Raw genomic sequence first — 12,479 nt, forward strand, 5'->3', positions numbered from 1 at the left:
ACCAACTGTGTGAGCAGAATTATGAAGTCTTTGAATTCAAGCCACAAATACCAAATTTCAAGATAGTACATGTGAAAAATGTAAATATTTCACTTTGTTCAAAGCAAGTCTTGAACCATGTCCAATGCTGTGTGTGAGAGAGATTAAGGTGGAGAGGGGGGAGAAATATGGAAAAGAAATTCTTGTGCAAAATCTAGGACAGTTAAAGCAGTGCTATATTAAGATCCAGATTGAACATACAACGATTATGCTCAAAAGTAACATTCCAGTGGTGAACCTTTAAAGCAGTGGTTCTCAACCTGTGGGTCCCCAGGTGTTTTGGCCTACAAGTCCCAGAGATCTCAGCCAGTTTGCCAGCTGTTAGGATTCTGGGAGTTGAAGGCCAAAACAAAGGGGACTCACATGTTCAGAATCACTGGTTTAAAGCCATTCTATAGTTATCTCCCCACCAACTTGCAAGTGTTCACTTTTAAAAAAAGGGATTGGAGTTAATGGGAAAAATGTATATAATGTTGAAACATCTAAATCCAGAACATTTAAAAATCTATAGCATTCCCCTTGAAATAATAGACATATGTTCAGATGTAATCACAAAAACACACACTCAAAGAAAATATTTATAAAAATTATATGAAGAGAATATGTTAAATGCAATTAATTTTCACACTTGCTCTTCCACCTGATATTTATCAGACATTTTACCAAAAAAAAAAAAAAAAACCAAACAACTTTGCAAAATGATTCACCTTAACCTTAGCAAAAACATACCTCACATTTATTTTTCCTTCATCTTCTACCCAACAAATGTCTACATATTCTCTCAAATCGCCTGAATCCACTTTGCCACATGTAATCCTGAAGTCCTTTTTCTCCCTTAAAGCTTGACGTAAGCCATTCATTGTCTCCGGCGTAATCTGTACCATTATTCCATCTGCAATGAAAACACCATATGTTTTACATTTAAAAACCACAAAATATGGATAAGGTAAAGGTAAAGGTTTCCCCTGACATTAAGTCTAGTCGTGCCCGACTCTGGGGTGGTGGGGTTCATCTCCATTTCTAAGCTGGCATTGTCCGTAAACGCCTCCAAGGTCATGTGGCCAGCATGACTGCACGGAGTGCCGTTACCTTCCCGCAGAAGCAATGCCTATTGATCTACTTGCATTTGCATGTTTTCAAACTGCTAGGTTGGCAGAAGCTGGGCCTAACAGCAGCAGCTCACCCCGCTCCCCAGATTTGAACTACCAACCTTTCGGTCAGAAAGTTCAGCAACTCAGCAGTTTAACCCACTGCACCATCAGGGATAATTTATTACAAAAGCAAAGTCATACTCTTATTGGAAGGTGGTAGTCGGATTTGGCATAAGCCCTACATAGCCGGGGGGGAAGGATGGTGGGAGCTGCAGCAACACATGAAAAACTATAGTTTTCCATCCCTAACCTAAGACAACTAGTTCCTTATTTAGATTATGAGAAATGAATGTTAGTATTAGAAAGCATAAGCCATACCTTCAACAATACTAGATTTAGCCAGGAATCCTGCAGACGTTTTTAAGGATCCATTGAAGACAACAAAGCTTGCACCTGTAACTGAAAAAGCATATCATACTTCAGTTGCCCATACAATACTGTACAGAATTAACCACATTCAATGCTCTACTGGAAACACAACTCTCATAATTAAAGTTGCATGATAGGCTCGAGAGTTCCTAATAAGGGCTTTTAATTCCTGTTTAATTCGTAAAATTAGAAAATTACACTAATACAGCTAAAATAGAGAACCAGAGGGATGTAGTGTTTTGATGTAGTGATTTGACCACTGAACTACGACTCCGGAGACCATGGTTCAAATCCCCACTCAGCCATGAAAACATACTGGTTGACCTTGAGCAAATCTCTCTGAACAAACCCCATGACACTATCCCCCAAAGTTAGAAATTACTTGAACACACAAAACTATCATGTATACATGAAAAAGGACACAGTATAGAACAGGCATGGGCAAACTTAGACCCTCCAGGTATTTTGGATTTCAGTTTCCACAATTCCTGACAGCCAGTAGGCTGTCAGGAATTGTGGAAACTGAAATCCAAAACACCTGGAGGGCCTAAGTTTGCCCATGCCTGGTCTAGAGTATAGGTTTCATATGCAGAAGTTCGACCTCTGTCATTTTTTTAAATAATGACACACAGGAGTACCGAGGAACAATTCTCTTTAACTCAGATCCTGCAAAGTTATTTCTACTAAGAAAATGTATTATCAACCCATACCACCCAATAGTCCCATTCAGCATACAAAAGCTTCATTGAAATAAAGGTCAAGTTCTGAGTTTTACATTTTCATGCTTGTATTCTTATCATTACTGAACCCAATAAAAAGATCAAAATTCAGAAGCTGGAAGATGCTGTGTATTGGTAATTTCTTTCATGGTAATCTCCACACACTGTCCAGCGTGGAACAATAAAACAACATTTCTTGTGATGGATATTATAATTTCTTTTCTAAAGCCAAGAGATTGGTCCTGTGCCCCAGCCATAATAATATAGGCACATGATCCATTCAACTCAATACTGCATAAGATAACTTACTTTTCCTAGGCTGTCCAGTAGCACTGTTTGCTTGTGTCTGATAGACTCCTTCATCATTTTGTACACAAACTAAGTGCGAATCTGCCTCAGAACTGAAACTTGCTCCAATGCTAATGACATGCTCATTGGAAGTATTCATCACCTTGATCACCTGCAATTGATTTTTAAAAAAATCTTTTATATTTAATGCTTTATTTATTAAGTGTTTCAAATTGTATTTCTCTTCACATTTACCTTGAACCAATAAGAGTACAAGCATAGGAACAATGTGTGAATACGGCTCTAATAAAAGGTTACCTTACCTGCATTTGTCTCCCCCTTTTCCCTACATCTTTTAAAATGTAATAGTAAATATTACATTTAAGTGCCTCAAAAGGGCAAAGCTGCCACTTTTAATGCACACAACTAAGGCCACTCCCTTGCACTACATGTCACCTTTCTCACATATTCTATGAGTTTAGCTACAACAACAAACCATTTAGTGTTTACAAACCTGTAAACATTGCCTAGGTCCCAGAGTACAATGTGAGTTAGGCTCCCCCAAACCCCAATATCTTGAGCCTTGAGTTTTCCCCCTTGATAACATTTGAGGAAGAGAATGTCCAAGCCAGTTCTTTGGTTAAAACACCACATTTTACCAGGTCAGACAGGGTCTAGGTGGCCTTGATGTAAATTTGCATAACAATGCTCCAGCCCACGGATTTGGAATATGGTTGAGGAGCAGCCCATCATTCTAAATTCACTTTCATTCCCTGGTTTATCTGAACCACGATCCAAGCCCTCACTAGAAATTACACTCACCTCATTATGTCTTTGAAGAGGTATTTTAATACAGCTTCTGCCCATTTCCATATGGATAACCAAATTCTCTATTGTAAGCAATGTATATTGATAATTTCTAAGATCCTGCAACACAAAAACTCCAATTACTCCAGTTATTTTCTTTTAAAGCTGCATCATATCACGAGTTGTGTTCACACTACAGAATCCTCCAAACATAATTTCAATTAAGTGAAACTATAAAAAAAATTAAACTAGATTACCTCTGTAATCAATTAATATAAAATACTAGGCACCCATAAAGTATAATAATAAATAATAATATGAAAGAAGAATTAATTACTGACAAAGAAATAAAGCTTTGGGTGTATTTAATTGAACCCCTTGAATATCATGATTTTATTAATACACAATTAACATTAATTACTTTTCCTAATTAACATAACTGAAACACTGCACTACAAAATATTGACAAAGCAAGCAGACAAATATCTTTTAATAAAAAGATTTTGTGAAAAATTATAGAATAAAGAGTATACGCTTTCCCACCAAGTTTCAGTAAGTCACATTTCTCGCACCATCACCTCCAATGGTCACAAATCAGTTGAGACTGCCACAGCTAGTCCTCTGATTACCCAAGTTCATTGTTATTGCTGTTGTTGTGTGCCTTAATGCCATTTCTGATTTATGTTAACTCTAAGGTGAACCTATCAAAGGGCTTTTCTTGGCAAGATTTGTTCAAAGGAAGTATTACCTTAGATTAACTAAGATTAAGATAATGGATTTTCGTGGCCAAACAGGGATCCAAACTCTGGGATCCAGTACTCAAACCCAAACACCTCCCTGGCTCTCTCATCTAGTTTTAAGGTATTCCCACCCCCTTCCACCTAATAAATGTGGCTTGAAACAGTGTGCAAACTGACCTCAAAGTACCTAGATCCTCCCAGGGCTTGACAACTCCCAAGAAAGAGAAAGAATACAGAACTGGAAAGGTAGAGAATTACATTCTGCCTGGTCAATGTATGCTCCTGGCCTGAGTGAAATTATGTCCAGTTAGAGTTCCAAATTCATAATATCATTAAAACACATATAATGAGAACAGAAGACATTCCACAATAACAAGGAAAAGAGTTAGCAAAGTAAAGTGGTTTGCATGTTGGACTACAATTGTGGAGAGTGTTTCAAAGCTGTCATGAAATCCAATGGGTGACCTTGGGAGACTCCACTCACTTTCAACTTCATAAGAAGACAATGGCAAATCTCTTCTGAACAAATCTTGCTCCAAAAAAGGCCTGCTGTAATAAGGTCATTTTAAGACTATAGGTCAGAAATGCCTTGAAGGTACACAGCAGCAATAAGAAATTTAGGAGGTATTAGTGTTCCATTAATGAAGCTGGGCTTTAGAACAGCAGGTTAATCACCAAGCTGCAATAAATCTTGCCAACCAGAAAGTTGACATTTCGAAGCCCGGGTCAGGATGAGCGCCCGACCTTTAGCCCAACTTCTGCCCGCCTACCAGTTCAAAAACAAATGTGAGTAGATAAATAGGATAAATATTTATCTACTTTATTTATCTAATAAATAAAGTGGGGAGGTATTTAGGTATGATGTTTTGGTCAGAAAAAGGAGGAAGCTTCTTTGTAAGCTCTTGCCAAAGAGCTTACAAAAAAAAAAGAAAAAGAAAAAAAAAAGCTCTTTGGCAAGGAAATGGAGCAAAAGCACTCCACTGTGACTGGAACTGAGCGCATTTTCCAAAGATACCGAACAATGGGAAAGCCTATATATACCTCTGTCTGTTGTTTGTGTTGTATGTATATTTGGCACTGAATGTTTGCCATATATGTGTTCTGTGATCCGCCCCGAGACCCCTTCAGGGTGAGAAGGGTGAAATATAAATACTGTAAATAACTGTAAATAAATTTCATTCCCTCCGTTTAAAACTAACCTAAATCCACTTGCTATTCCCAAATAAAATAAACCCACTGAATTAATGCAATTTATATACATGTTGGTTTACTAAATTCCCAGTGATCCAAATGGCCTTTTTTAGTTGGGAATAGCAAGTGGATTTAGGGTGAAGTTTTTAATATATCACCAGAAAGCTGTAAATGAAGACTAAAGTACAAGTTAACAAGAGACTAGTAATACAACTTTGATTTGTACTTGTGATTAATGGAGCATATAGAAATCACTACTCTTTACACAAAATAGCACAGGTTTCTCATATATTCTCAATGAATTTTCAAACTAATTTCAACTCCAAGTTCAAAATTGTATCTTTCAATTTACAGCTTCTTATAGTTATCATACATATTTATGCAACAGTAATCTATTTAGTACAGAAATCTGCATTTGTGGGTTGATGGGGTTTTTTTTTACAATTTTAGTGCCATTAGTATAGCAAGAGTGAAATACAATACAAGCAAGTACTTACAACAAGTAAATTCATGAGTGTATGTCCTATCTCTCCAAACAAAGGCTTCCTATGTCTTATACTTGTTAAAGGAGTTGGGTAGTCTAGGAAAAAGAAAAAGCACAGAATAGATTAAAATCGAATTTAACACAACTTCTTTAAAATATGACATTGTAGACTTTTTCAAGCTTTCATGCAAGCAAAATATTTAAGATTTGAAGCATAGTAGAATTATATTCACACACTAAAGGAAGCTTTGAGCAAATGGATTATGAAATCAGTCCACAATGTTGTACCACTTAAGGTAGTGTACTTAAAATCTATTTTATAAAATGGAGATTTGTTATTCAGAGGAATTAATAAGAATTTGCATCAGGCACACCAAGTTCTTCGAAAGCTATGAAGTTGCTCTTTAGAACTCATCAAAGTATTTGAGCCCCAGTGAAATAATCTGGAAGTTTCTACTACACTGCTAAAAAACAGCAGCTTGTCCTGTGCCATGTGCTCAGCGGCCTGAATGAATTTCTCCCAACCATGTATTTTTAACCACTGGGCTCTGTTTTGTCAAGCCTGAGATGTGAATACATTAGAAATATTGCACTTTTCTACTATCTAGCTCTCTTGTAAGAGATGCTCATCAGGTCTATCAATCAGAAAAATGTGGGATGGAGTGGGGCGAGGGAATACAACAGGAAAAAAGAAGTAGAGGGTTTTTTGTTTTTCCAAAAAAGGCTATAAGGAAAGAGTTTTGAAGCAGAAGTATGATGAAAATAGCAGAGATTGAAATAGAAATGTGATTTAAAAATAACAGAGAAAGGGAAACTGCCCAAAGAGGACCCCAGCAAAAAACAAAACAAACAAACAAAAACCAGGTGAAAAGACACAGAGGTAACGGTAGTTTGGTGGACTGGGACACCCGTAGTAGGAGGGAGAAAGTGGGGGAACTATGTAATGTAATCCAAGGGAGGGTTCCATTGCAAGCCAAACCAATTAAATTGATACTGGCAACTAGTATGAGTTGGGTTTCTTCAATCAATCTATAATATATTTTGTTTAAGATCAATGCAGAGATTTTGAGTAAGTGAAATAATTGGGATTTAAACTCACCCCCATATTCTGCTCCCAATCTCAACATCAAGCGAATTGGAAAAACCTTTGCCCAAGGTACCTCCTGTTTCAGAATAAGAATGCCACATAAAAAAGGATTTTTTGGTAATACGAGACCATCCATTTTCTGAAATGTTGGCGTTACAAATAGAATTCCGCCATGTTCCTTGTTTCCAAGAAAATCTTCAGTGAATGTAATGTTTTCCAAATTTCCTATGAATTTTCCTGGTTAGAAGAACACATCTAGTCAAAGTTGTCACCAAGATCTCACCATAAAGATTAATGCATCTTCTTAAGCAAAATAAAGAACAAGTTCATTATTACATGGACTGTATCCTCAATTTTGAGAGGCATGGATAGGGCTCTGCTGTCCTCTTCTCCACAATGCAGTCCCATGGATCCCCAACAAGACACTCTTAAGAGTTAGTGGTCCACTTGGAGGGCTTCAATTTACTGAAGGTAGACAAGGTGTGCTTTTGCGAGCTTTTTTCAATCTAAGCCATAGTCTACAGTAGTACAATTCTAGGAGTATTATGACTTTCATATTATATTACGAAGAATCAAGGATTCCTCAGAAGATCCATAGTTAAGTCAGCTATGTTTTTCAAAGATACATCTTTACTACCCTTTCCAAGTTTCCCCTGTAAAAAGCAAATGCAAGCATGTGCAAGATCATTCTCGAGTGTAACTGTTCACACAAAGATATAGCCAATCAAGATTTTCAGTGTTCTGCTAACTCAGTCCACGTCCCTGTGCCACAAAAGCTTCTCAATAAAACCAGATCCATCATCAGCTACAAAGTTTTCAAATCATGAAGTTCCTAGCCTAAAAAGTAGAGGAAAAAACTGCTTACAGAATAGGGAATCTGAACAGGTATGCCCAATTACATTACTGAGTTCTACCACCTTGTGTTTCCATGCATCCTTGAAAAATAATAATAATAATAATAATACTTTATTTATAGGCCGCCCTCTCTCTCGAGGAGACTCGGGGCAGTTACACGCAAAAAAGGGCAAACATTCCATGGCCATAAGCAAATACAGACATCTCAAAATAATGCAAAATAATACAAAATAATAACCCTAAACTTATAACAAAAGAGAAATTAACATCAACATGAAAAACAGAATACAAGTAATCAAATAAACATAATTATACTAATAACATAATTAACAATTAAGACACAAACTCTAAGAGAACAATTAAAATGCATTAAAATGGCTATCATGGTTGTTCTTTAACATGTACCATAGCAGCAGTGGAATACAAATAAGTTAGTCAGCATTTCGATGGAATTAAAAGTGTCTTAGTCCTCCTCCTCTCCATATGCTAAAGTGCGTTTTCAGGAGTTTTTTTTTTGAAGGAGAAGAGTGGTGGCCATTTTTATTTATTTAGAGAGGGGGTTCCAGAGATGGGGAGCCATCATGGAGAAGGCCCTCTCTTGTTCCTACCAACCATGTTTGTGACAGAGGTGGGACCAAGAGCAGGGCTTTCACCATTGACCAAAGTGCATGAGATGGCCTCTATAGGGAGATATGATTAGACAAACAGCCTGGACCCAAACTGAAAAGTGCTCTCAAGTGTTCAAAACACTTTACATACATCATCTTATTCTACTAGCAAAGTTCATGTTTGTTTCCAAAATCATTATATTATATCCGGTACACTCTACTTTAAAAAAAATAGTGAAGCTTCATACCTTTCATGGCATCCTTATATATTCTGATAAATAATTTGAAGATTTCTTTAGGAACAACATCTTCATTTGGTAAACAAACCAGTAGCATAATAATTTCTGCCTGTCCTAAGCCATGTAGTCCATTGGTTGAGAAGTACCAGCATCTTTCTGAACAATCTTAATAAGAAATTTTAAAAATACAATTAAACCTATATTTTTGTGTTAATATGCAGAATTTTTAAAAATGCAGACTTAATAGAGGAATTCTAACCCGGCCTGACATAGATTCACTGGCGCCAACAAAGCATCCTACGTCCAGTACAGGTGAGCAGAACAAGGTATGCGGTTTCCTTCATTTCCCCCTTTAATATACTTCAGTTACATATATACCTCGGAGTAGCACTGGCTCTAAATCACTTCATTTCCCATACAGGCCATTTGGGAGCCTTCTTCTCATTATTATAGGCAGGAATACTTTCACTAAGTTATTTCAGTGGAGCTTTCTTCAATTATAAAAGGAGTTTTGGGTGGACAGTCAACCTCTCTGACAACAGAATGGCATAGTGACTAACCCACTATGAAGAGCCATTCTAGCCAAGGAAAAGGAGTCACCTATAAAAGGGTTAACTCCAGTCACTGTCCAGTTGAGGCAAGGGATCTCATGTGTTACGAAGGCATTTCTTATTGGATTCCTGACTTCTCACTTCATTCCCAAGCCAAGAGAAAATAAAAACAAGAGAAGGAAGGTCCTGAGAGAAAGGAAAAATGGTCTTGCCACCCCAGGGAAGGTCTGAATGGCTCATTCTCTTGACTAAAATAGACCTCCATGGTTATTTTGTCAATGTGCCATTCTCAGCCAACAGAGAAGGAGCCAGTCATGCATGAGAATTATCCTAGTGTAAACAGAACATGGGAGGGAAAGTGGCAAGGAAAATTAGTTAATCTGCTGGAGCACCCTTCTGTCAAAAGATGCTCTCACTGAGATAAATTTATCTACATCTAGCCTGCTGTATTTGCTGGATGTAGAAAGTGCGGTCCAGATTGCTGCTCTACAAATTCCCACCAACGGAGCATTCATTTAAAATGTGGCTCTATGATAGAAGTTAACCTGTACACGGATGGCTTCTTTTCTGATGACTGACCACTGTCATTCACTAGTGGAGGAAACTTCTGTAACATCAGACTTCACTGCAGCTAGTGCATCTATGCATTAAAACTGCACTCTAAGACATTAAACTTTGTTTTATGTTATCATAAATTTTCAAGTTATATAGCCCTCATCAAGCACAAAGGAATTATGGTGAAGTCAAAACATGCTTTGTAATGATCATAATTACAAATATTTGCATGTGTCATCTTTTGGTTTTGTATCCAGCTGAGCATTTCACTATTCTGTTCTGTCCAATGAAGGGAAGAGATACATATAGTGTCTTTCAGAAAACTGGAGACTGGGAAAAAACTGCAGGATCCTGATATGCAAAGTGACAATGTAGTAATTACTATATATTAGGTAAAGGTTTTCCCCTGACATTAAGTCCAGTCGTGTCCGACTCTGGGGTATGGTGCTCATCTCCATTTCTAAGCCAAAGAGCCAGCGTTGTCCGTAGACACCTCCAAGGTCATGTGACCGGCATGACTGCATTACTCCATTATTATTTTTATTACATTTATTATTATATTCTATTTATTATTATTACATGTATTATTTTACTCTATTATTATTATTACGTTTATTATTTTACTCTATTATTGTTATTATTACAGTTATTATTTTACTCTCTTTATTATTATTGGAAGGATACATAGCACATTTACATTGAAGAGTTCGACAGTCTTATTTTAAATTACAGTTTTATGTAAATATTAAAAAACACTTAACCTACTGATGCTTCAATTGATGTAATTTTATTGGTATCTATTTTTATTTCAATATTTACCAGTAGCTGCAGCATTTTCCACCCTCGGCTTACACTCGAGTCAATGTTTTTCTAGTTTTTTGTGGTAAAATTAGGTGCATCAGCTTGTATTTGGGTTGGCTTATCTTTGTATCACATATTAGCTTAGAGAGATGGAAATGTGTACAAGCAGAAGTGCCACCATGTTTTTCAGTTAGTGGTGGTCACTGTAATATTTTATGAACTAAGAATGATGCAAATATAGCCATCCCTTTCTATCTAAAGATTCTGCATCCAAGTATTCAGTCATCCATGACTTGATTCAAAAAAGAAGGTTTCTATTTTGCCATTTTAAATAAGTGACACAATTTTATTATGCCATTGTATAATAGGACTTGGAACCAAACCCCAGCAGACACTGAGGATCCCCTGTACTTGTTCCCACCACATCTATTATTGTCTCTCTACTGATAATTATCAGGACACTTCAGAATTATACAAAATATGACCCCAATGCAAGTTCAGGATAACAAGCCAAAATTCACGCCCTAACGGGAAGAATGAAATTTATTATAAAGGTAAAACTTATGAGGAAAAAAACCTACAAATGAAAAAAAATATTCCGCAGCCTAATTATTGTAATAAACATTTTACATTAGGAACCACAGATGAGGCAAACATTGGGAGTACTTACAGGATAGTATCTTGACATTCACAAGAAAGTTTGCATTTAAGATGAAAGTTAATGGATTAGATGCTTCAAGGAGTGAAGTAACTTGTTCTTGAGAAGGATGTTCTTCCACTAAAGAGCCTGAATAATTTTTTTGAAAAAAATGTTGAGTTCAATAGCAAGTGACATATTTCTTTAAAAACAGAAAGACATACGTATGCATTGGAGACTATTGGAAAGGAACTGTCCTATCATCTTATTCAAACGGAGTTTTTCCCCAGTGAAAACATTTTACTGAAACCTGACAAGGCAATTGGTGGTTATAACATCTCTCATCAATGAATAAAAGCTATTCTAATAAGTGTGCTCAGAGAAGACCACAAAGAACCAGTCTAAGTTAGTAAAAAATAATCTCCAGTAATACCAATACGGCTTAGGTCATAATTTCTTTTGCTTACTGGTAACTGAATCTAAATTAACAAAGCTGGTGTGGACTGAAACCAGTGAACACAAGAATTGTAGGTACAGATACCTTCTGAATCAATTCCAGCAAGTAGCTTTCCTTGCTCCTTTAAATTTTTCCAAGATTTTTCTCCTTAGTAAAGGTAAAGGTTTCCCCGGACATTTATTCTAGTTGCGTCCGACTCTGGGAGGTGGTGATCATCTCCATTTCTAGGCCGAAGACTGGCATTGTCCGTAGATGCCTCCAAAGTCATGTGGCTGGCATGACTGCATGGAGTGCTGTTACCTTCCCGCCGGAGCGGTATCTATTGATCTACTCACATTTGCATGTTTTCAAACTGCTAGGTTGACAGAAGCTAGGCCTAACAACCGGAGCTCATCCTGCTCCCCAGATAATAAGGAAGGACTGTTTACAGTGAATATATCTGGATTCCATGCCCTGGTATAAGAAACTTACTTTTTCCTTTTTCTTCTCTGGTAAGCAGTAGAGGTGGCAGTCCATTACCCTCAGGAATTAGACTAATTTCCTTGCTAACACTGTTTTCAATACCACAAAGCATCTGATAATCTAATGGACTGACAGGTGCGTTATTAGCTTCATTAATGGTGCCAGGAACAGGATGTGTTGCTGATTCAACAACAGTGGGGAGTTCAGTAACAGCTGTAACCACACTGTCAGAATCATGTGAGAGTTCTGGTTGTTTCTTAGTGGACAATGTGTCTTCTTCTGGAAGAACAGAAGTGGGACAACACAAGATCTCAGTCCGTTCCGCAATACATGTTTCATCTTTGGGTATTTTCTCAGATGCACAGAATGTGTCTTTTGTTGGGCTTTCAACCTATAATAAAAGTTCAATTCAATTTACCATTCACTTTGATTTTATAGT

General features: G+C 37.0%; 1 protein-coding gene across 3 annotated transcripts in view; it reads right to left on the reverse strand.

Moving 5' to 3' along the window:
* ZFYVE16 (zinc finger FYVE-type containing 16) overlaps positions 1–12,479 on the reverse strand; it is a 30,787-nt gene that overhangs the window by 3,174 nt on the left and 15,134 nt on the right. For all 3 annotated transcript variants that reach the window (XM_060761710.2, XM_060761711.2, XM_060761709.2), the window contains 9 exons: positions 12,050–12,431; positions 11,155–11,271; positions 8,587–8,742; positions 6,888–7,112; positions 5,802–5,884; positions 3,389–3,493; positions 2,588–2,738; positions 1,509–1,589; positions 769–931 (listed from right to left, as the gene is read on the reverse strand). In XM_060761710.2, coding sequence (XP_060617693.2) covers positions 769–931; positions 1,509–1,589; positions 2,588–2,738; positions 3,389–3,493; positions 5,802–5,884; positions 6,888–7,112; positions 8,587–8,742; positions 11,155–11,271; positions 12,050–12,431 — 1,463 coding nt within the window. The remainder of the gene's footprint in view (positions 1–768; positions 932–1,508; positions 1,590–2,587; positions 2,739–3,388; positions 3,494–5,801; positions 5,885–6,887; positions 7,113–8,586; positions 8,743–11,154; positions 11,272–12,049; positions 12,432–12,479) is intronic.

This window comes from Anolis sagrei, chromosome 2, assembly GCF_037176765.1.
Source record: "Anolis sagrei isolate rAnoSag1 chromosome 2, rAnoSag1.mat, whole genome shotgun sequence".
NCBI lineage: Eukaryota > Metazoa > Chordata > Lepidosauria > Squamata > Dactyloidae > Anolis > Anolis sagrei.